The 24,866-nt window shown below is 43.9% G+C and overlaps 1 protein-coding gene across 2 annotated transcripts in view; it reads left to right on the top strand.

The window, feature by feature from the left end:
- The window catches only part of LOC144495703 (RNA-binding Raly-like protein), a 481,162-nt gene that overhangs the window by 287,943 nt on the left and 168,353 nt on the right, over nt 1-24,866 (top strand). Inside the window, exon 4 of one of the 2 annotated variants that reach the window (XM_078216042.1) lies at nt 13,979-13,986. The exons of the other annotated variant lie outside the window; for it this stretch is intronic. Coding sequence (XP_078072168.1) covers nt 13,979-13,986 — 8 coding nt within the window. The remainder of the gene's footprint in view (nt 1-13,978; nt 13,987-24,866) is intronic. 2 annotated transcript variants of the gene reach the window in all.

The raw sequence follows: 24,866 nt of genomic DNA, 5'->3' as shown, positions 1-24,866 counted from the left end.
CACCCAGGTCCTATCCCCGTAACGTCACATATTTACCCTGCTAAACTCCCTGACACTAAGGAGCGATTTGACCTAGGCCAATCAACCTAACGCACACATCATTGGAATGTGGGAAATCGGAGCACCTGCAGGAAACCCAGGCAGACATGGCGTGAATGTGCAAACTCCACACAGTCACCCAAGACCGGAATTGAACCCGGGTCTCTGGTGCTGTGAGGCAACAGGGATAACCACTGTGCCACTGTGCCGCCCTGTTGATCAACACTTTTATACTAAAAAAATTGGATTGCTATCTGGTTAGTAATGGCATTTATAAAATGGTCACAGCACAGGAGGAGGCCATTCAACAGCAATTGAGCTATTCCACTTTCACCGAAGCCCAAACATTTCCCTTGCAGAAACTTATCCAATTGTCTTTGGAAAGTCAGGATTGAATCTGCCTCCACCAGACTCTCAGGCAGTGCATTTCAGATCCTAACTGTTTGCTGTGTAAGCATGTTTTTCCTCATGTCACCTTTGGTTCTTTTACCAATTACTTAAATGCTTTGTTCTCTGGCTCTTGACATGGGAAAAATGTGACTCTTCGTGCTCTGTCTCCTCATGATTTTTAAACACCTCTATCAAACAGATTCTCCAAGTTATCCACATAACTGACGTCCCTCGTCCCTGGCACCATTATTATAAATCTTTTTCTCCATCCTTGCTAATGTTTTCACATCTTTCCTAAAGTGCATTGCCGACAATTAAACATGGGGCTGAATTTTTCAAACGGTGAGGTTTCCCTTCCCAAATTGAACAGCAAGATCTGCAGTGGACTTATGAGGAAATACAGCAACATGCCTGAGCCTAAGTCTCAGGGCTGGAGGACAAGGCAAGTTTAAGGGGTCCCAGGACAGGGTGGGTAGGTCAGGGAGGGTGCAAAAGGGAAGTTTGGGGTGTTGGGAGAAAGGCCAGGGGTGAAGGGTGTTTAAGCAGCCACTGGATCTTAAATGGGGGTTCCCCCAGTCAGAAGGGGGCTTCTGATGGGGGCCCCAACACTCCCACCTTTCCCACCCAAAATCTAAGCCCAATCTTATTTGTGTTTCCCCCATGCCGGATAAACCCTCCCACCAGCCCAAAGTAACACCCTTAAGTGGCCTCAGTTGAGACAAGGGCTCAACGGAGTATCCCAACGGAGTGGGAATCGAGGGATACAAAAGAATGGTCTAGTTTGGACCAGGGAGCGGCACGGGCTTGGAGGGCCAAAGGGCCTGTTCCTGTGCTGTATTGTTCTTTGTTCTTTGTTCTGAAGCCTTGCCCACCCCAGCATAAAATCAGTGTGGAGTTCGTGCGGACGGGAACCTTGGGGGAATCCCGTTCCTTCAATTTCACCCCCTCCCGTCTGAAAACCCGCTGGCGAGGGAGTATGAAATTCAGGCGTAATACTCTAATTGAGGCCAGTCGAGTGTTAATAATGATTCATTAGAACTTTCTTGATTTCCCATTCTATGCCTTGACTTATAAGACTGAGGATCTCAATTGCCTTTTTAACTGCTTTCTCAACCTGCCCTGCCATGTTAAATGATCTGTGGTCTCTCAGTTCCTGCTCCCCCTTTAGAGTTTACCTCTTCTCACCTTCCTCTTGTCACAATGATGCGATTTTTCCATGTGTAATATTAATCTTTGATTTTATCAGCTGATCAAACATAAATTGAACTGCTCAAAAATGATTTTTTAAAAGCAAGCAAAGACACTGACCTGTGATGGCTGCCCCAAGTCACCTGTTGTCTGGTATTACAAGTTGATCAATTTCTGGAAGGTTGTAATGCAAATTAAAATTAAGGCACATTAGGACAACTGCCTATGAAATTTCACACTTGCAGATTTCAAAAACTACTTCAAAAGATTTACTGAAACTGTGCTGGACCTCGCCATGTATATTTCTAGAACACTAGCTTTCAAGCTGAGATGGAAAGTCTACAGTTATGCAGTTATATGGGAGGTGTCATCAAGATTGAAGATGGATCATCCAAGATTTAATGGCTGAGACATTACAGAATCTAATCACCTAGCTCATAAAACAATAGCCACAATCTGTCCAGACATGAGCTAACCAATTGGCTTCTGAAATCATTATGAAGAGAGCAAAATCATGTCACTAAAAGGACCATTTCTCAATGTCTTTCGTTACAACATGCAAGCTACTAAGCGAGAGCCTGGAAGAAAACTGCCAGTGGAGCAGTAACCACTTCTCTCGCTCCTTTTTCTCTCTCACAATTTTAAGATGCAATCTCAGATGCAGCTTAAAATCCATCATAGAGATAGAGAATTTCCAAACCAAAGGTTTATCAGGTGCAAAAATCATCGACTTCTGGAAAAAATTGATTTTTTTTTTAGAAAGGCAACACTTGAACATTTAAATATATCGTTAAGTTCTGTTTTAATGAAGCATTCTGGCTTTAACAGCCAGTGCATCTGTTTCCTGAGTTGTCGGAATCTAGCCAGGGTCAACTTGGTGAGTGCATGACATGGAGTGCTTCTTCAGTGAAATTAACAAGCTGGGAAGGTGTTCAGTGAAACTGAAACGCTGCAGCCTTGCGATGAAAGGCTGTTTTTCACAGAACTTCTCAGAGAGTATTTTGACTGCTTTACAGGTGATTACCAGGTATTGGAAGTCCCTTCACCTGTCCTGCACTTCCCTCACCTTCAGCTGCATTTCCGCTGCTGACAGCTTCACTGAGACCAGTACGCAGTTTATGGAGCTCTGTCTTACAGATGAGATGAGGAAGCAACAGCATCAGGAGCAGCACTAACAGCTGCCTTTTCATCAGCCACATGCTGGAATGGACACGGTGATCCAACTCCAAGAAGGCAAAACCATCAGCACATGGTCTAACGGAACAGAATCAGCTCTCACAGGATCACTGCTAACATCTATGACATCCTGGAAGAAGACCCCCCTTAGCAGTAGACCAGGTGGCCACGTGTTGCCAGTGGCTATCAAGCTATCTGTTACAGTAAGGTCACCATCTTTCCTTCCCCTTGACCCTTGCCTCTCAGCAGCTCGTGCACTCTCTTCTCCTGCAAGCAGAGAAAGCAAAGAGGTGTGAGTGTTTTTAATGACTTGTGTGGACAGCAGAGAAGGAGAGCAATTGTGGAAGGTGGCCGTGAGGCATATGTGTGAGTGAGTAAATGCTGAGAGTCAGTGTGAGTGTTAGTTGCTCAGATGGGGATATGAGGTGCCCGGAGAGAGAGGAATGACTGGAACTACAAATTGTGTTGGTCTGAGGAGTGCTGAGCAGGAGGATGCTGGGAAAGCCAGAGTGTGGGACTTGGCACCTGAAAGTGTTATGCCACCCACCTTTTCCATCGTCCTGGATCCTCTTGGTGTACTGTGCCCCAGGTTGAAGGAACCGATTTCTGCTGCAGACTTCCTCAGCTACTTTCATCCATACTTGTTTGGTTTGAGAGTCTATTCTCTTGGTAAGATTACCTCAGTTCAATCCCTCACATTCCACAGCATTCTCTAGGTAAGTGCAAAATATCCTTTCCAAGTCTCTTCTCCATTGCAGCTGCCTCAGATGTCCTTTTGCATTTGAGCCATTCTAACTCTTTTCCAAGGTGTCCTTTTATTAAAAATCCCTCAATTGACATGATCTCTCCCGCCATCTCTGATTAGTCAGGGAACCCGGAAGTGGAATGCTAATACAGTGGCTCGGTTGAAGCCCTATGGAGATGTCAGCACATTCCCAATCCACCAATAATTCTGCTGTTTTGCCAGAGACTGAGTTTTGAAATTCTGTCAATCAATTCAGGACAAAATGGATTAGCACTTAGAAGAGAGTGGCTAATAAATGAAAGTCAGCATGGATTTGTTAATGACAAATTATATTCGATTGAAATGATTAAATTCTTTGTGATGAAATAATGGAGAGCTGAGATATGGGTTGGTGTTATTTGTGTATGGACTTTCAAAAGGCAATTGATAAAGTCCTTCAAAATAGACTTGTTTGCAAAATTAAAGACAATGGAATTGAAGGGACAATGGCTACATGGACATGACATTGGTTAAGGGACAGAATGTGGCACTGCTTTGAAAGAGCCATCCAGTCAGTCCTATTCCCCTATCTTTTCTCGATAGCTCTGCAAACACTTTCACTTCAGTATTTATCCAATTCCCTTTATTGATTCTGCTTCCACCACCCTTTCAGGCAGTTATCATAACTTGCTGCATAAAATTTACATTCTTCAAGTCACCTCTGGTGCTTTGACAATGGCCAAAAATGTATGTCCTCTAGTTAGTATTACGGAAGTATTACCATTCATGCTGTTTGATTCATCATACTGAAATAATAACATTACTAAGTCAAGGTACCAGGCAAATGCAATCTCAATCTGTTAAAAGAATAATGATGCACCTGTAATAATGCTTATTTCACAATTCTGCCTTCTAACACGGTTAACTGATGAAAAGTTGTGTGATCCAGTTGTGGAGTAGACAGTGCTCTCAAATAATGGTTCCATTATAAAAACCAAAATGCCAGTTTAATCAGAAGTCTCAACATTCCTGAAATTGAAATCTCAAGTCTAAAGGAGATCATCTTCTCCTAGTTTCAGAGGATGTAATTTGTGCAGTTTTGTATTGTACCATTGCATTACATAGAGAATGCACGGAAAATTGTTTTTTTCTTTTTCTAAAACTGCCTTGTATCATGCTGCTAAATTGAACTCAATTTCTTATTTATTCATAGGCACAACAGGAGGTATTTTGTGCACTTTCATTGGCACTGCAACTGTTCATGTAATTTTTCCACATGCATGTATGAATTTTTCCAAGGTTGCTATACAGATTGACTGTATTCCATCTCATGTGATCATCCTTTTCCCAGAGCTCTAACCACATCTCTCTCCTCTTCGGTATGCTGCAAACAGAGGGACATGATGGATGGAGCTTTGCTGAATGGTTGAGATTTTATCCTGCTCCAAGCTAGTGGTAAATCTTCTTGTGCCGAGTATAGATCATGAGCAGCCTTCACCTTTCTGCGCCTGCAGCCTCTAAAGAAGAGTGATTTGATTAGAGTGTGAATGCTGGGGCTTTGGGAAAAGACCCTGATGACAAAGTTAGTGAAGCGGAGAATCTAAACAGTCTTAAGGGACTTCAAATCAGTAAATCTCAAGGATAGATGAGCTACATCTGAGAATTCAGAGAGAGAGACAGCTAAAGGAGTTTGGTGCATTATTTTTAGGGAAGACAGTGATTATTGATAATGTTCAAACACGCTGGACTATATCTGAGTTGAGCAGAATTGCTTGAAATAGCTCATCCAATTTACAGTGAGTATTCTTTGATACTTGAATATCTCTGCTGAAGAAAGCCAGTATGATGTTTGGGATCAGTTTGTTTCAAGTCATTATTTTTAATTGAAGAATACCGCATGTTATGAATCCAAAGTTAACATTGCAGTCAATAATATCACAGAGGACAAAGCAGCTGCAATGTCCTCAGCTGAACCTTCAGTAGACTGGGCAACGTGATGACATGTTTGGAGATGTCACATTCAGATACAAATCAATATTTATATACATTCCTAAATAATACTATGAAGTTCAAACAGTGTTTTATACAAAAGTCAATACTCAGTATAAAGATTGTAAGATGCAAATATTGCAAGAACAACTTACATTTATCTAGCACTTTTAACATGCAACTCCCAAGGTACTTCACAGGTACATTATGAAACAAAATTAGACACAGCCCATAGACAGTTTGACCAAAGAGGTAACTTTTAGGAGTGACCTAAAGGAGGATAGAGAAGAGGAGAGGCACAAAGATATAGAGAGAAGATTCCAGGGATTAGTGCTTAAGGGAGCAAGTTCGCTAATGATTTGCTCAGTGTCCAGTACCATTTATAACCCCTCAGATACAGAAGGAGTGTATGCAGCAAGACCTGAACATTATTCACACCATACAAGTGTCACATAAAGAAGATCATAGATCATTGCAAGGATCTACCTTAATCTCCCCCCCCCCCCCCCCCCCACCTCCCCAACTACCTCTTTACAGTGCAGCTTTCACCAATCGAGAGATACCACAGATTTGGAACTGTATTTTATGTGTCTTCACCAGGTGTGTATTGGGCAGGAGGGCATGTAAAATCCATCACCTTCACACCCACCACTGAGCTCACCCCCATGATACCAGGAGTAGGTGAGTGCCAAAATCAGCAGCCCATCCACCATAATTAAACAAGTAATCAAATGTCATTCATTGGCTAAATAATACCCTATCCATGCCACAAAATGTTCGGCATGGGCAGTGGGGCGGGAGCATGGAGCCCGATTTTTTGTTTCAGTTCTGCAAAGGATGGGAAGGAAAGTGTGGGTTAGATCTTCAGCGGCTTCCCTTCACGGGTGGTGGGGTTGCACCCTGAGACAGAACACCACCTTTCTTCTGACCCATCAGCAGCTTTAAAACCATGCAGGCTTGGTTTTTCTTATACAATTTATTTGTTCATGGGCCATGGGTGTCAGTGGCTAAGCCATTCCTAATGATCACCAAAAGGTGATGGGCAGCTGCCTTCTTTAACCGTTTGTGATGTAGGTACATTCCCACAATGCTGATAGAAAGGATTAACAATGGGCTAAATCTTACTTAAATAATAACATGTTATAGAGTCATAGAGGTTTACAGCATGGAAACAGGCCCTTCGGCCCACCTTGACCATGCTGCCCTTTTTTTAACCCCTAAGCTCGTCCCAATTGCCCACGTTTGGCCCATATCCCTCTATAGCCATCTTACCCATGTATCTGTCTAAACACTTTTTAAAAGGCAAAATTGTACCTGCCTCTACTACTACCTCTGGCAGTTTGTTCCAGACACTCACCACCTTTTGTGTGAAAAAATTGCTCTTCTGGACCCTTTAGTATCTATCCCCTTTTAAACCTATGCCCTCTAGTTTTAGACTCCCCTACCTTTGAGAAAAGATATTGATTATCTAGCTGATCTATGCCCCTCATTATTTTACAGACCTCCAAAAGATCACCCAATGATTTTGACCCAGTGACCGTGAAGCAACAGTGGTATAGTTCCAAATCAGGATGGTGTGTGACTTGGAGCTCATCTCAGGGTCAAACATGACACCCTGGTTACAGTCTGGTTCAGCCTTACACACTTGCCAGGGAGAGGGATGGTGTTTGTGGCGAGAGTGTTTGTAGTGGGAATCAAAAACAATGGCTTCAGTCTTCCCAATATTTGTTTGGAGGAAATTTCTATGAATCCGGTAGTGGATGTGGGGACAAACAGTCAAATAATTTAGAGAAGAAGGAGAAGATCAAGACAGGTGGGGGAGAGATTGAGCTGGGTACTGTGTATGGAAACTGCATGTTGTGCTTTTGGTTCATGTCTAAGAGGGGCAGCACCCCGATGAGGAAAAATGGACAGCAAGGTTAGATCAGGAGTAACAATGCAAGAATGTGAAGAGAAGCCATTGCTGTTGATTTCCTGTCTACAGCAGTCCCGTCCCACCATCACCTCCCTCTCCCTCCCCTCTCTCCACAAATGACGGTGGGAAAGAGTTATAGCTTTAGTGGGGTCAAGGGCATCAAAGCTGGTGGAAAGGGTGTGATTTTGGAGAATCAGCAGAGGAGTCATGATGGATTATAGGCCAAAGGCTCGATAGTTGGGAGCTTCAGCATGAAAAAATAAGTGACTTGAAGGAACGTTATGCCTGGGGTCAGACAGAGAATGACGTGAACGTGAGAGGAGGAAAGAGAGATAAGAGGATGCGATCAGAAGCATATATTACCCACTATCTATGTGTTTGCTGGATTCAAAATAAATACATTTAATTAGTTTTCTGCACAGTATAAGAATTATATAAAACTGCTTATCTAATTCAAGTACAGCAGAAACCAAATCAAATATATTTTCAAATACATCTCTCAGATTTACAGCCCTGCAATAAGCTTAGGATTGATTGGACAAGACAGAAACGTTGGGCGGAATTTCCCCGTCCTGCCCGCTACAATTCCCATGGCGGGCAGGACACGGACATGGAAAGGTCTTTTGACCATGGGCAAGATTTCCTGGTATTGGAGTGAGTGCGGCCGGAAAATCCCGTTCATTGTGTCCGGCATTTGAGAGGCAGCATTCAGACTTTGCAGGATGATTTTTATCAACAATAGGGTTGCATAGCTGACTGTATGGCACCATTGAAGCCTGAGTGTCTGTCATAGAAGATTAGAGGAGATTTCAGGTGAGAGCCTTTCAACATGTATACTGGGTAAGAGCCCTCACGTGCCTCAGCCCATTAAAATGTCCATAAGAATACGCATTCCTGTAACCTCCAGATGCCCAGTGCAATGATATGTCTCAATGTTATGGAGCTCAGATGAATGCATCCATCATCCCTATACCTGAGAAAAACCAAGCAGCGTGCCTTAATGACTATCGGCCGTTGGCTCTGACATCCATCATTACGAAGTGCTTCGAAAGGCTAGTCATGGCACGAATCAATTCCAGCCTCCTGGGCTACCTGAAAGCACTACAGTTTGCCTACTGCCGCAACAGGTCCACAGCAGATGCCATCTCCCTGCCCCTGCACTCAACCCTGGAACACATAGATAACAAAGACACCTATGTCAGACTCCTATTTATTGACCACAGCTCAGCCTTCAACACCATTATTCCTATGAAGCTCATCTCCAAACTCCATGGCCTGGGCCTTGGCATCTCCCTCTGTGACTGGATCCTGAATTTCCTAACTCACAGACCACGATCAGTAAGGATAGGCAACAACACCTCTTCCATGGTCATCCTCAACACCAGTGCCCCACAAGGCTGTGTTCTGAGCCCCCTGCTATGCTCCTTATACACCTATGACTGTGTGGAAAAATTCCCCTCCAATTCGATTTTCAAGTTTGCTGATGACACCACCGTAGTGGGTCGGATTTCAAACAATGACGAGACAGAGTACAGGAATGAGATAGAGAGCCTGGTGAACTGGTGCATCAACAATAATCTCTCTCTCAATGTCAACAAAATGAAAGAGATTGTCATCCACTTCAGGAAGCGTAAAGGAGAACATGCCCCTGTCTACATCAACGGGGAAAAAGTAGAAAGGGTCGAGAGCTTCAAGTTTTTAGGTGTCCAGATCACCAAAACCTGCCCTGGTCCCCCCATGCCGACACTATACTTAAGAAAGCCCACCAACACCTCTACTTTCTCAGAAGACTAAGGAAATCTGGCATGTCAACTACGATTCTCACCAACTTTTACAGATGCACCATAGAAAGCAATCTTTCTGGTTGTATCACAGCTTGGTATGGCTCCTGCTCTGCCCAAGACCGCAAGGAACTACAAAAGGTCGTGAATGTAGCCTAATCCGTCACGCAAACCAGCCTCTCATCCATTGACTCTGTCTACACTTCCCGCTGGCTCGGCAAAGCAGCCAATATAATTAAGGACCCCACGCACCCCGGACATTCTCTCTTCCACCTTCTTCCTTCGGGAAAAAGATACAAAAGTCTGAGGTCACATATCAACCAACTCAATGAACAGCTTCGTCCCTGCTGTTGTCAGACTTTTGAATGGACTTACCTTACATTAAGTTGATTTTTCTCTACACCCTAGCTATGACTGTAACACTACATTCTGCACTCTCTTGTTTCCTTCTATATGAATGATATGCTTTGTATAGCGCACAAGGAACAATACTTTTCACTGTATCCTAATACATGTAACAACAAAAAATCAAAATTTGGTAGAAGAGATTGATATGACCACCCTACTAAGGAGAACCAGCAAGTGAATTCCTCCTGTTCCACGCTTAATACCCTGAAGATAGAAGCAAATTACTGTGGATGCAGGAATCTGAAACAAAAACAGAAAATACTGGAAAATCTCAGCAGGTCTTTGTTTTCACTGGAAAGACATTGTTTTTCCTGGAAAGATGGAGGCTGAGGGGAGACCTGACAGAGGTCTACAAAATTATGAGAGGCATAGACAGGGTGGAAGTGTCAATTACAGGTGCAGGGTGAGGGGGGGGGGGGGAAAGTTTAAGGGAGATGTGCAGGGGAAGTTTTTCACACAGAGAATGGTGGGTGCCTGGAACGCGCTGCCAGGGGAGGTGGTGGAAGCAGCCGCATTAGCAACATTTAAGAGGTATCTGGATGTGTACATGAATAGGGAGGGAATGGAGGGACACGGATCGAGTAAGGGCAGAAGGTATTTTTTAGTTTAGTTAGGGCATCATGATCGGCACAGGCTTGGAGGGCCAAAGGGCCTGTTCTTGTGCTGTATCTTTTTTCTTTGTCTGACAACATCTGTGGAAAGAGAATAGAGCCAACATTTTGAGTCAGGATGACTTTTCATCAGACCCTGAAGTTATGTGTGAAAATGATGGGGCTAAGATTCAGCTCTTCTGTGGCTCCTCATCATCCTTTTAATTGAAGAGTTTCCCAAAGCTCACATTAATATTTCCGATTGTCACATTCTTTGATCACTGCCTTGTTAATTTTATACTTGTATTCAAAATAGCATTGTAGTAAATAGGACTGGTTGAATTTACAGAGCCCAACTGGTGTATTTGCAGGTGGGAGGGCATGTAAAATGTGACAGTTGTCAAGCACACCATCTCCCCCCCCCCCCCCCCCCCGCACCCCCGAGCTGTACCCTATAATACAGTAGACGGATATGTCATCAGCCAGCCTGTCTGCCCTTAGGCCTATTGAGGTGCTTAACTGGCCAATTTAAAGCCCTGTTTCCGTCCCAAGTGCAATAATACGTGCAGTTGGGAAAGGCTGAATGAATCTCAGATGAATCTCAGATGAATCCATCCTCTACCTCTCTGGGGGCCCAATCCCTTCCTGACCAAGAGCCCCAACTTACCCCTAAGTCCGGTCACCATGCCATCTTCTCCTTGGGATTGCTTGTTGTCCTAGCAGCAGCCACTCCTGAGTTCCTCAGCTGCTCATACTGCTCTCAAGGCCAGAACTTCCTTTCCTTGAGGAGGCGTAGGCCCTGCAATTCTCATTAAGGCTGCCCCCCTCCCCGCAGCATATTTATCACTGTGGCTGCGGGGCCTCCATTTTAGGACTTTTGTGAACAATTCACCACCCCCCCCCCCAGCCCCCCCCCATAAAATTCAGCCCCCTGTCTACAATCATTTGCACGAGTGCTATTACAGCTAGGCTGAAATATCCTGCTTAACAACAAAATGGTTGCCACCCTGAATGTCGAGCACAATCTTTGTAAATAGTAAAAAGATCAGGCAGTGCTTTGATTGCTTTGAGTAGGTGTTAATGCTTTGAGAGTCCCATGTCATTTGGTTTGCTACTTTTATCACAACACTAGATTGAGAAAGAACGAGTGAGACAACAAGCAAACCACACATAGAAAAAGATACCTCTTAAGGAACAAATTACATTGAAGTGCATCGACATTCTTGTGACATTTCAGCCACGCACTTAACATTGAAGCAAGCTATATTTTTATAATAAGACACTTGAGTGATTATAAAAACAATTAGGTTTACGATATAATGACCTAAATGGCAGTGAAATTGGACTACAGCAAAAGCGTGAAAGGGGTAATCATGAATTGGCAGCCTGTTTTACACCCAGTCAGATTTTCTCTTCCATTGACTTTAATAGAAACTAAAATTGGGCTGGTTGTAAAATGGCGTGTCAGTTTGTTATAGTCGACACTGTGTTGCTGCTGAAGGCTAATTTCAACCCCAATGATTTAATTTGGGAATATCACCAGAAGTAGTGGTTTGTATTACAGAGTGAGTTAAGTATGAAATAAATGATCAAGTTAATGATTAGTTTGATTATAAAGTGCAAAACCTATTTATAAATGTTGATGGTTATGCTAAAACTTCTCATGGAATCATTGAATCCCACAGTGCAGAAGGAGACCATTCAGCCCATCGAGTCGGCACCGACCACAATCCCACCCAGTCCCTATCTCCATAATCCCATGCATTTACCCTAGCTAGTTCCCCTGACACTAAGGGGCAATTTAGCATGGCCATTCCACCTACCCGCACATCTTTGGACTGTAGCAGGAAACAGGAGCACCCAGAGGAAACCCCCGCAGACACGGGGAGAATGTGTAAACTCCACACAGACAGTGACCCAAGCCAGGAATCGAACCCGGGTCCTTGGAGCTGTGAGGCAGCAGTGCTAACCACTTTGCTACCGTGTCACCCACTAGAAAGAATCATAGAAACCCTACAGTGCAGAAGGAGGCTATTCGGCCCATCGAGTCTGCACCGACCACAATCCCACCAAGGCCCTACCCCCACATATTTTACCCGCTAATCCCTCTAACCTACGCATCCCAGGACTCTAAGGGGCAATTTTTTTAACCTGGCCAATCAACCTAACCCGCACATCTTTGGACTGTGGGAGGAAACCAGAGCACCCGGAGGAAACCCACGCAGATACGAGGAGAATGTGCAAACTCCACACAGACAGTGACCCGAGCCGGGAATCGAACCCAGGACCCTGGAGCTGTGAAGCAGCAGTGCTAACCACTGTGCTACCATGCCGCCCCACTGTTAAACAAGTTTTAATAGCTACTTGCAAGAAGTACTAATTTTTCTTATAAATTTGAAAATACATTTCTCATGTCTCATGGAAATAAAAAAATAGAATAAATATAAAAATGTAAAAAAAAATTCCCATGTATGATAATTTGAGGATTCAAGATTTTTGACAATCGTGAAGCCCTTGACAAACAGACATGCTCGAAATACTCCCACAACTCCATGGAGCAGGTATAAAAACTGTCACATGACTTGCAGGGCTGGAGTACATGCCGAGGGTGCAGCTCAATGTAAATATAAGAGGCTTTCCTTTTAAGACAAAGATGAAGAGAAACATTTTCTCCCAAGAGGATTTTGGTGTGTGAAAATCTCTCCCCCAGAAAGCAGTGGAGGATTAATCTTTGAATTTATTCAAGACAGAGTTAGATAGATTTTTGTTAGGCAAGGAGGGGGGTCAAGGTTTAGGGAGTGGCAGGTGATGGGGTGGGCAGGAAAGTGGAGTGAAACCACAACCAGATCAGCCATGATCTTTTTGAACGGTGGTGTAGGCTTGATGGGCCAAATGGCCTACTCCTGCTCTAGTGTACCTAAATGTTGGGGACGAGCCACCTCCACTTGGTTGGTTCCTCCCCATGAACCTTATGGTTGGCTGCCTCCAATTGATGTGAGGCAAGAATTCTGGAGGAACTTCCATCAAATAGACCTGCTGGCCATTTAGAGATCAGCAGCTCATCAGTGCAGGCAGCACGACTAAGAGCAGTGGCCACTGCTGGTACTGCACTGAGGATATCGAGGAGGCGTTCAGCGATGGAAACCCGGACTTCAAGGTAAGTCTGGTATCTCCCTGGGTCCAGGTTGGCAGGTCCCGGCTAGATGGTTAGAGGGCACGTTGTACTGGGGAGAGGATGTGGGGAGGGAAATCGGTTGAGATCCTCCAATTGGCACTGAGGGTCGACAAAGGAGGCACTCTTCCCTTTCACAGTCCAACAGCCCAGTGGATCAAACCTCCCAGGCTGTACGTTTCTCAGTAAGTTAAGTGGTAGCGGAATGAGGCCCTTAACTACCCACTTAAGGACCTTAGTTTGGCTATTAATGGACAGCCCTACTGATGCCTCTATTACAGCCGGACAGGAAATACACATTTTATATTCTGAACGGGCATAAATTTATTCCCAAAATTTTTGGCATGGCAGATCACTGTATTTGGCGGTGATATTTGTGTTTTATTTCCCTATTGTATTTTCTATATGTTTCAATGTTTTATGACATCAGAATCTGTTCCATTAAAAAGCAAGAAGTTTCTACAATTTCATTTTCTTAAACGTGCTGTTCTTAATGCGCATTGGTGATGTTTCGATGGTTTTAAAATTTAGTTTTCATAACATCTGTAAGGTGAATTTTAGTCTTGAGAAAAATGGCGTATGTTCTGTGTATCCCTCAGGTTTTAGCTGTCTGTGTGCTGGTTTCCAACTGAAGCTAGTTTCTAAGTTCCAGCATGTGCTAATGAGCTCAGGATAAATTGTCATCAACATGGTCGGCTGGGACATCAACGTGAATTTCAGTATAAGTGGGATTGAGAAAATTCCAATCCTTTGAAGTTTGGTTCAGTCTGGGAATTATTATTGTGCCTCTTCACAGCGACTGCAAGCAAAAAGAGAGGAAATGGGAAATAACTCACACAGCATCCCTCAAGAACAACTGTCCATTGACATTGGAACAGAGGATGCTGGAAAAACTCAGCAGGTCTGGCAACATCAGTCAGGAGAGAAACAGAATTAACGTTTCGAGTCCTTCTGGCTCTTCATCAGAACTAAAGAGAGGGAGAATGTGTTATGGTAGCTGTGAGAGATTGCAACAAAATGTAGCGACTTTAAGAACAAAAGATAGATGACCTGATGTGGGAGGGTCATCAGAGGGGTGGAGGGCCGAGACTTTCATCGAGACAATACATGTATGGGATATTTAACAAAAAGGGGTTTGAGACGGAGGAGAAAGGTCACAATATGAAGCTGCCAAACTCAACAGAAATCTCAATGCACTGATTTCTGTGGGAGTTGCCCAGAAAGTTTTAATTTTAACAGGCAACTTCCCTGCTCCCCGGGTCAAAAATCTCCTACTCTGAGTTAGTGTCGGAGACTTCAGACAGTTCTGTGGTGCTTACCTGGATAGTTAGCCAGGAAATGTTAGACAAAAAAACTTGCCTAACTCCTAGATAACAACAGAACTGACCCCCCCCTCCCCCACCAATCACTCGCAATGACCACCAACCTCCTCCGACTCTTCCCACTGACACCCCGACTGCCCCCCTAATTATTCCTCCAACCCCCTACCACCTTACTATTCCCCCGACCCCCCTGAACAAGCAGCCAGGGCAACTACTGCTCCTCACAATTCTAACCTTCGACCACACGACTACCTGTCCTGACCACCCCCCAACCAACCCTGACGACAAACCACAATCCAACTATAACTCTAACCAGACTTGATTACCCCCAGCCACCCGGCTATCTGCCTTGACCAGATCGAACCAGCCCCCTCATCCAACAACTACTCCCAACGACATAACCTGACTAATCAGACTAATGCGGAGGGAAGTGGCAGGTTACAGAGGGACATAGATAAGCTGCAGAGCTGGGCTGAGAGGTGGCAAATGGAGTTTAATGCAGAAAAGTGTGAGGTGATTCACTTTGGAAGGAGTAACAGGAATACAGAGTACTGGGCTAATGGTAAGATACTTGGTAGTGTGGATGAACTGAGGGATCTGGGTGTCCATGTGCATAGATCCCTGAAAGTTGGCACCCAGGTTGATAGGGTTGTTAAGAAGGCGTACGGTGTGTTAGCTTTTATTGGTAGAGGGATTGAGTTTCGGAGCCAGGAGGTCATGCTGCAACTGTACAAAACTCTGGTGCGGCCGCATTTGGAGTATTGCGTACAGTTCTGGTCGCCGTATTATAGGAAACATGTGGAAGTGTTGGAAAGGGTGCAGAGGAGATTTACCAGGATGTTGCCTGGTATGGTGGGAAAATCGTATGAGGAAAGGCTGAGGGGCTTGAGGTTGTTTTCGTTAGAGAGAAGAAGGTTAAGAGGTGACTTAATAGAGGCATACAAGATGATCAGAGGATTAGATAGGGTGGATAGTGAGAGCCTTTTTCCTCGGATGGTGATGGCTAGCATGAGGGGACATAGCTTTAAATTGAGGGGTGAGAGATATAGGACAGATGCTCGAGGTAGGTTCTTTACTCAGAGAGTAGTAAGGGCGTGGAATGTCCTGCCAGCAGCAGTAGTGGACTCGTCAACATTAAGAGCATTCAAATGGTTATTGGATAAACATATGGATGACATTGGAATAGTGTAGATTAGAGGGGCTTTAGATTGGTTCCACTGGTCGGCGCAACATCGAGGGCCGAAGGGCCTGTACTGCGCTGTAATGTTCTATGTTCTATGTTCTAATCCCCAACCTGACCACATTTCCTGACCCAACACACCTACCTAGCTGCTACCCTACCCACCTGCCTTCTCTACCACCAGCCACCCTACCCACTCACCTCTTCCACCCTACCTCCCTATTGACTTATATTCATCCACTCCCTAAAACACACTCACATTTAAACTTACCTCACAGCATCTAGTGCTGTAAAAAAGGTGGCATGGCTTGTCTTCTCCCTAACGCTTCAGTACTGTGATGGAAATCTTCTTGGGACTATACACCATGTATTTCTGGAATAGCTGGGTACAAGAGGCCTGGCCAGAAATCTGGAAAACCGTTTGGGTGTTGAAAGGTTCAAGCAGAGTGGCAATCCAACAATGATTGTCACTTTACAGAAGATCCGGAGCCATGTATTTGGCAATTAGTGTAACAGATGGAAACACTGGATCCCTCTTGCCGTATGGCACAATGTCTGCCAAGCAATTTTTTTTTTACAATTAAAACAAGCATGAAACTGATCTGGAAACAGTCATACTTTGCTTTCTTTTTCTATCTGCTTCTCTTCCTACGCATTGGGTAGATTGTTCCCCTGTGCAAATATTGGGCATGCACATTCTCTCTTCCACCTTCTTCCGTCGGGAAAAATATACAAAAGTCTGAGAACACTTACCAACCGACTCAAGAACAGCTTCTTCCCTGCTGCCATCAGACTTTTGAATGGACCTACCTTATATTAAGTTGACTTTTCTCTAGCTATGACTGTAACACTACATTCTGCAACCTTTCCTTTCCTTCTCTATGAACGGTATGCTTTGTCTGTATAGTGCACAAGAAACAATAGTTTTCACTGTATACTCATACATGTGACAATAATAAATCAAATCAAATATTAATGTAAGTATTATGAAAGCACAGCTTTCAGAATACTATTTGTTTTGCATATTGTTGAGAACTTAATCATGGAACAAAGAAGATTATGATCTTTGGAAAATATTTGAATATTGGAATCGGAATTGGAATTCCAAAATATTGGCAGAATATTTGCATTTTCATTAAGTAATTACAGTGTTAACCTTGGTGTATGTATCCTGGACAGGAGCTGCCCGTTCTTGATTTATGGTGAATTATTTGTTGTTGAAGTTTTATTCCAATGAAATCCCTGAAGTCACTGAGCTTTATTCAGCCATGATTTGCTTGGTATTGACTCAGCTTTGGAAATTGATTTCTGCACAACTGTACAAATGAAAATCCGAGGACTTGCTACTTGTGTAGTGCAGACATGCAAGCTGACGTGCAAAGGTGAAACTGTGCAAATTGAAACAGAAAGCTTGTTTAGTACCAAAAGCACATTTTGTTTAGATTAAGGTTATTAAAATAATGAGAACCTTACTTGCTTGACGTTTGAGAGCCAATCTGAAAATATTGTACAAAAAAGTTTTGACTTTGAGGGTATTCTTCCAACAGCTATGACCCTGAAATTCTGCCAAGGGATAGGAAAGTATGAATGTTTAATCTGTACTGCAGATTGTCAAAGCATACATGGAATAACTGTGTGCTGGGCACAAGGGGAAAGGGGGAGGATGGGATTTTAATTATACCAAATACTTCCTGTACTCATTTTCATGCTGTCATTTCAAATTTAATTAAATTCTACATTAAAGTGATATTCAGACATCTAAAAAAGTATGAGTTGACCTCCGTATTTTGTCATTAAAATGACTTTCCTAGATATGCCACATATAGCATTGAGACTTCTCTGGTAGATGCTATTAAGATTGTTTGCATTTTCATTAAGTAATTACAATATTAATCTTGGAGCTTGTGTTCTGGTGTGAACTGCCTGAACTTGATCACTCCTGCCTTAGCGCTCAACAGGAAGATGGTAATGGAAGTCAAATTAAGCAACTACGAGTTGCGCCAATTTACTGCTTCTAAGACGTCAAGTTCTGAATTGTGGGTGAACCTGAATTCTCATGGGTGGAGCCCCCGCCTGTGGAAAGGGAGATGCAACTATTTCATTTTGGATCCCAATGCCATTTTTATCTCAACCTTCCTGACAACAGCAAGACCCTGCTTCTATTTACCAACCACGGAGTGTACAGGTCAAGAGGTGACCACCTCCGGCTTTACTGAACGGGATTTGCAACAGCAGTCAGGTGAAGCTGGATGGAGCTTTGAGAGACATGTTTGGCAGTGGCCTCTGGATTTTCCACCTTTCCAGATTTTACTCAATGGTGTGGCCTCTTGCTATGCTCAACAAAGTCAAAAAAAAGCTCCATTCAACTACTGTAACAAGCCCCTGATCGTTAGGTCCACCAGCCCCAAGTTCTGCCTTTAAATTGGTAAGCTAATTATTTGAACATATTTTATGAGTATCAGTCTTATACTTAGCACAGGTAGCAATGCTGAGAATCCCACTCGCCAAGTCAGTTAGCTAGACAGCGTTTGGTGAAATTGGTGGAATCTACATTACCTTATTTTGAATCAAAGTTGTTGGATATATGCTGTGGAACACAGGATGGGTCCAAGTGTTGCCAAGGCCAGGAAAACATGCAGAAAATGTGGCAAGCTTGGTCATAAACAAAAGCACAGTGCAAAATAACAGAGCAAATCAATATCAAATGAAAGCTGTGTGGAAGAAAACCCATTTTATTTGCATGCTATAATGGTAAGTCACCGGAAGTTGAGTGCAAGCACCGCTATTAAATAAAGTAGTTCTGAGTACAAGTGGACACTGTGCAGAGTTTAGCTGGCCCCTGTGGGTGGGGGTTGGAGGGTGCTGATAAAATTCTCAAGAACAACGTCAAGACACAGTCCCACCACCAGGTCATTTTACCAATGGCAGGCCCAAAGCATGGTGGCTGCACACAGAGTGGGATTAAGTAAATTCATTAATTAAATCATTCATTTAAATGACTAAGGGCCCCATAGGGGCCATTTTGAGGGACTGCTGCCATTTAGCCAGCGGTGGCGTAGCCCCCACCACACAGGAAAGTCACCAGACATTTCCTGCAGCTACCCAGGAGACAGCATCAAAAGCACAAGGAGGGAACCTTCAGCAGAAAAAACCTCCGTGACAGCCCCCAAATGCTGGAGTTATGCCTTGATTACCAGGCATGCCTGCCTGGCATTTTCTTGCAGCCTCAGCAGTGGCCACCTCTCTCTCTTGGCTCTACCAAGGCTGCAGAGACGCCAGCCCTCTGGGTGGGCAGCATGGAGACCCAGCCCATCTTCCTTAATTAATTGGTGGGCCCAACCTCAGCCTATGAGCTTGCATCCTGGAAGATTGCTGCTGCGGCTCTGCTACCCTCCCAAGCAGGCTCGGGACCTGCTTGTGGTCCCGGTGTCAGAACGTCTTAGAAAATACCGGGCTTCGTTTGACTGAGATTCCAAGGAACGATATGAAATTTTCGTAGCTGGGTAAAGGTCATAGCATATCCAGAAGCACGTATAATACTTGCCAGGATCACATATAAAGACATCACATGTCATTTGTAGTGATCTCAAAAGCCGTCCGATCAATTTAAAAACTAATTGCTTGTGGGGCGTGTTCAGGGATATATTAAGGAGTGCTGCAGTGTCACCTCCAGGGAGGTTTCCCAGTGGACAGGCTGCAGATCCGTTACTCGCCTCAAGGGAGCAGGCAGCCAATTTATATAATTAAAGGTTCTATTAAGGGTGATTTTTTTGAAGGCCCAACCCCACGACCTCCACCCACCCCCCAGCCGCATGGAGAGATGGCCATAGCGCTCCGAAAGCTTATGGTATTTGCTACCAAATAAACCTGTTGGACTTTAACCTGGTGTTGTGAGACTTCTTACCATCTTCATGGAAGCAGCCTTGCTGAGGCTGCATTGTGGGGGAGGGGTTCCATTGGAGTCACAAGCTCCATGACCAACAGAGGGAGCCACAAATAGGAAGGAAGCTTCCGTAGCTGCCACGCATCCCCTCCCCCCCCCCCCCCCACCCTCAGACAACACCGAGGGAGATTTCCCCCTTGTAAGATTCACTACCTGTTCTAAAGGTTCTAGCCTTTACCCTATGTGTTATTCATAGAAACATACATAGAAAATAGAAGCAGGAATAGGCCACTCAGCCCCTTGAACCTGCTCCGTCATTCATTATGATCATGGCTGATCACTGGCATTTGATGGCATTGATCAGTATCAGTGGCACACAACAACTTGGATATTGTTCCACTAAATGGGATACATCTTTATTAAACCATGAAGCAATTGTACGTTTACGTACGATAAAACAGGATACTTTTATTCCTTGAGAGCTGGAGTCCACCTTGGTGGTCAGTCTGCTGACGAGCCCTCCGTGTGTGACGCCTGACTATATCACTGCAGCAACAATGGGCAGAATTTTATGAGATTGATTCTAAGTGTTCAGCTAGCGTGAAAATGGGAGAGTTACTGATCTTTTTTTTGGGTGAGTTTTTACACCCAACCTTATGCACTTAGTCATTGAAAATTTGGGCTAGACTGTTTCTCGCTGTTGCAGGCAGTGGGCTGGGCTTAATTCACCAACCTGTGGAGGGAGCAGTTGTGTTTGTACAGACCTCTGTGTCTGCACATGCACAATAGCAACTGTAGAGGGAGCTATTGCTCATGTGCAGATCTCTGATGCTGCACATGTGCAAATCCAACAGCAGGGGTCTGACAGTCAGCGAGTTGTCAGGCCCCTGCTGCTGCAGGCAGGTTCAACACAGCTACCCCACCATAATTGCAGGGACCCGCGGCCAATCGCAAGTCCCGCATCTCTCCCTGCGAGGCCATAAAGGCAAGCGAGCCCAGACGATTGAGCGCCGGGCTCACTAAACACATGTAAATTAAGATTTTAATAAATTTGAATAAATTATTCAGCCTCTCGCCCATTTCCGGCGAGAGGTTGACCGTGCCGGAAATCCAGCTCCTGTAAATTCGCGAAAGCCAAGAAATCAGGCATGATCCTGATTTCTCAGCTCTCGTACATTTTACCATTGTGCTCCGCCCATCGACGGGCAGGATGAACCAGTAAAATTCCACCCAGTGTCTTTGCTGTTTATACTGTTTTTAGATCTGGACTTGTGCCATTTCAGGTAAGTTCTGTTTTTAACCCATTCAATTGCTCTGTAATTACCTCACTGTCCTTCCCAATGCACTTCATTGGGTTCACAGTTCCTTCTTCAGACAAGTCCTGGTTGGGGCCTCTGCAGGAATCCCAAGGCCATGTTTGGAGCACCACAGCCTGCTTGACTCCACTTTGCTACCTCTAACACTGTTTTCAATCTCCAAAGCTGAAAGAAAGTAGCATTAGCCTTAATGAGGGGAAGTCTGTATCTTTTCCTTGCTGCTGGCACCTCTGCAGTTTAATTCATTTTGCAGAACTTGTTAATTGTAACAAGGCTTCAACTTGACTAAATTAACCATCATGGCCCTTTCTATGCCCATTCTATACAGTTCTTTGATACCTTCAGTCTCGGGTTCTTCTTTCCTCTCAATGTTCCATCTTCCACTACCTGACAAGCTCTGTACACAGGGCCATGCCACAACCAGCCTACATACATCAATGTAAAAGAAATAAGGAAATAGTTGCCAGGTTAAAATGTGATTCTACATGAAAGGGTAAATAATATCTTGGTTTGCACCCGCTGATCAGCAGGACCTTCAACCCTTACCATTCAAACATTTTAAATCATATTTATCTCTCCAACGTCTCGTAGCTGCCTCAGTGGCACCCGTCCACCTCGCCCTTTGGGGCAGCCATGGCTTCAGAGTTGCCAGTCCTCTTCGATTGATTTGGCAACATTAAGGGCCCATGAGGACAGCAGGCCTGGAGGCAGCCAGTTTGGAGGTCACCTCTGGTAAAATTGCGGATCCCGTCTCACTATAGGAAAGTGTGGGTTTGGGACCCCTATTTGGTCTTGACATCGGGGTCCCAAAGCCCCACAGTTAAATTCACCTGAGGTCCTGGAAGACCCAAAGAAATACGCAACATGGGCAGGATTTTCCGACCATGGAAAATCCCACCCGAGGTCAACAGACCTTTCCTTGGTCTGCCCCTCGCCTACTCCGATTCCCATGGCAGGCAGAACGGGAAAATTTGCGCCAATGATTAGTAAATGCGGAGAGAAAGAGAAATAAATTACAAATCTGAATGAACCCCAGTGATTAAAACAGAACTCTTAAACAGAAGCATGCCAGTCTTCCAAATGATTAAATACTTGCAACAAATTTTTTCTTCTGGCTAACATATTAGCAACTTCGGTGCATCTTTAGATTTCTGGGAGTTGGAACTAAATGAAGCAAGTTCTAGACTATGCACAATCAATACTGCTTATGGGACATGCCGATTCTTATTGATCCTACTAGCATTGCATCTGCTCTAAAAGTATATCATCACATAATTCACTGGAATACGAACATATTAAGATGATGGGTCCATCTACCCTGTTTCAGATCATAGGAATTCCAATTTTGTATGTTTCATTAGGCATTTAGAGCTTTCCAGCATTCCAATAATTTTAATATTGTCCTTTACTGATCTGTGTTTCTTTTGTGAAGGAATGAAACACACAATCAGTTGTCTAGCATCCTTGACTCATTCCTATTCAAATAGTGTACCTTTGTGTTCCTTTCCTTATCTGCTGTCCCTTGTTATAGTTAAAAGAGATGTGTGTGAATGTGAACCGGTTAGGTGAAATACAAGTTTTATCACCTTATTTTCTGTAAGATTGTCCAATAGACCAGGCATAGCGGATATGCGACATGCTATGTGTGCACATTCTCACCAGAATCATCATCTTATTTAAATCCATGATCATTTGGGTTGTAATTTTACTCCATTATTTAAGAAATATCAGAGGGACAAATTAAGGATTTATAAACTGTTAATCTAACATCTGCTGTATTAGAATCCATAGTCAGGAGAAAGTGTCTGAGCATCTTGAGGAGTTTGAACTGATTATAAAGAAAGATTTGTAACAGGTAAGTCATGTTTAATGAGCCTAATGGAAATTTTTGAGTAAGCAAATCAAGTCATTGACAAGAAAATGTCTATGGATAAAGCTTATATAGATTCCAGGAGACATTTAATAAGATTTCAAATAAACAACTTCCAAAAAACAAAAGCAAATTTCAATTAGGCTCATTAAACATGACTTACCTGTTACAAATCTATCTTTATAATCAGTTCAAACTCCTCAAGATGCTCAGACACTTTCTCCTAACTATGAATTCTAATACCGTCACTAATTTACTAGTGTCTTTTAGGGAAGGAAATCTGCCGATCTTACCTGGTCAGCCCCAGGGCGGCACGGTGGCACAGTGGTTAGCACTGCTGCCTCGCAGCGCCAGGGACCCGGGTTTGATTCCCGGCTTGGGTCACTGTCTGTGTGGACTCTGCCCATTCTCCCCGTGTCTGCGTGGGTTTCCTCCGGATGCTCCGGTTTCCTCCCACACTCCAAAGATGTGCACGTAGGCGGATTGGCCATGCTAAATTCTCCCTCAATGTACCTGAACAGGTGCTGGAGTCTGGCGACTAGGGGATTTTCACAGTAACTTCATTGCAGTGTCAATGTAAGCCTACTTGTGACTAATAAATAAATAAACTTTACATGTGACTCCGGAGCCACAGCAATGTGGTTGACTCTCAACTGCCCTGGATAACTAGGGATCGGCAATAAATGCTGGCCAGCCAGCAACGTCCATGTCCCATGAATGAATGAAAAAAAAGCCTTCCTCACAGCAGCTGTTAGATTAGCATTCTATAAATTCTTAATTTCTCTCCCTGATATTTCTCAAAATAATGGAAGTAAAATGACAGCTCAAATGATTATGGAATTAAAGACATTAAAGTAAGGAGAAGGGGCATGAACTTGAAGTGGAAGCAACTGACTAGTGGTGATCTGCAAGGACCAGTGCTGTGCTTCATGGGGTCTCAACTCTACTTCGTGTTATCTTCGCTATTAAAGATGAAAGAGGCAGAAACCAAAGTTTATCAATTGCACCAGGATTGGTGACAGTAAATGGTATGCCAGGAGTATAAAATTACAAAGAGGCACTGATGGATTGTGTGAGTGGGCAACATTGTGACAGATGGATATCAATACAGGAAAGTGTGTGGTCTTCCATTTTGGACCAAAAAAGGATAGATGAAATAAAAACAGAAAATTCTGGAAAAACTCAGCAGGTCTGGCAGCATCTATGGAGAGAGAAACAGTTAATGTTTCAAGTCCAATTTAACTTTGAAGAACCTTGGGGGTGATTCTCCCAAAAATGCTGAATTAGTGAGAAAACTGGTCGAAATCCCGACTGTTTTTTCAGTGCAACTTCAGACCTGAATCTCCCCACTCTGCGCAATGCAGAGGTCACAATTCTGGAGTTGAGAGGGTTGGCTTATGAGGAGAGATTGAGTAGACTGGGGCCAAAGTCATTGGAATTCAGAAGAATGAGGGGAGATCTTATAGAAACATGTAAGATTATGAAGGGAATAGATAAGATAGAAGCAGGGAAGTTGTTTCCACTGGCAGGTGAAATCAGAACTATGGGGCATGGTCTCAAAATAAGGGGAAGCAGATTTAGGACTGAGTTGAGGAGGAACTTCTTCACACAAAGGGTTGTGAATCTGTGGAATTCCCTGCCCAGTGAAGCAGTTGAGGCTACCTCATAGAAATCATAGAAATCATAGAAACCCTACAGTACAGAAAGAGGCCATTCGGCCCATCGAGTCTGCACTGACCACAATCCCACCCAGGCCCTACCCCCATATCCCTACATATTTTATCCACTAATCCCTCTAACCTCCGCATCTCAGGACACTAAGGGGCAATTTTAGCATGGCCAATCAACCTAACCCGCACATCTTTGGACTGTGGGAGGAAACCGGAGCACCCGGAGGAAACCCACTCAGACATGAGGAGAATG

The sequence above is a fragment of the Mustelus asterias genome, chromosome 7 (genome assembly GCF_964213995.1).
Source record: "Mustelus asterias chromosome 7, sMusAst1.hap1.1, whole genome shotgun sequence".
Classification (NCBI taxonomy): domain Eukaryota; kingdom Metazoa; phylum Chordata; class Chondrichthyes; order Carcharhiniformes; family Triakidae; genus Mustelus; species Mustelus asterias.
Note: the sequence above shows the minus strand (reverse complement) of the source record. Positions and strands in the feature narration are given on the sequence as shown.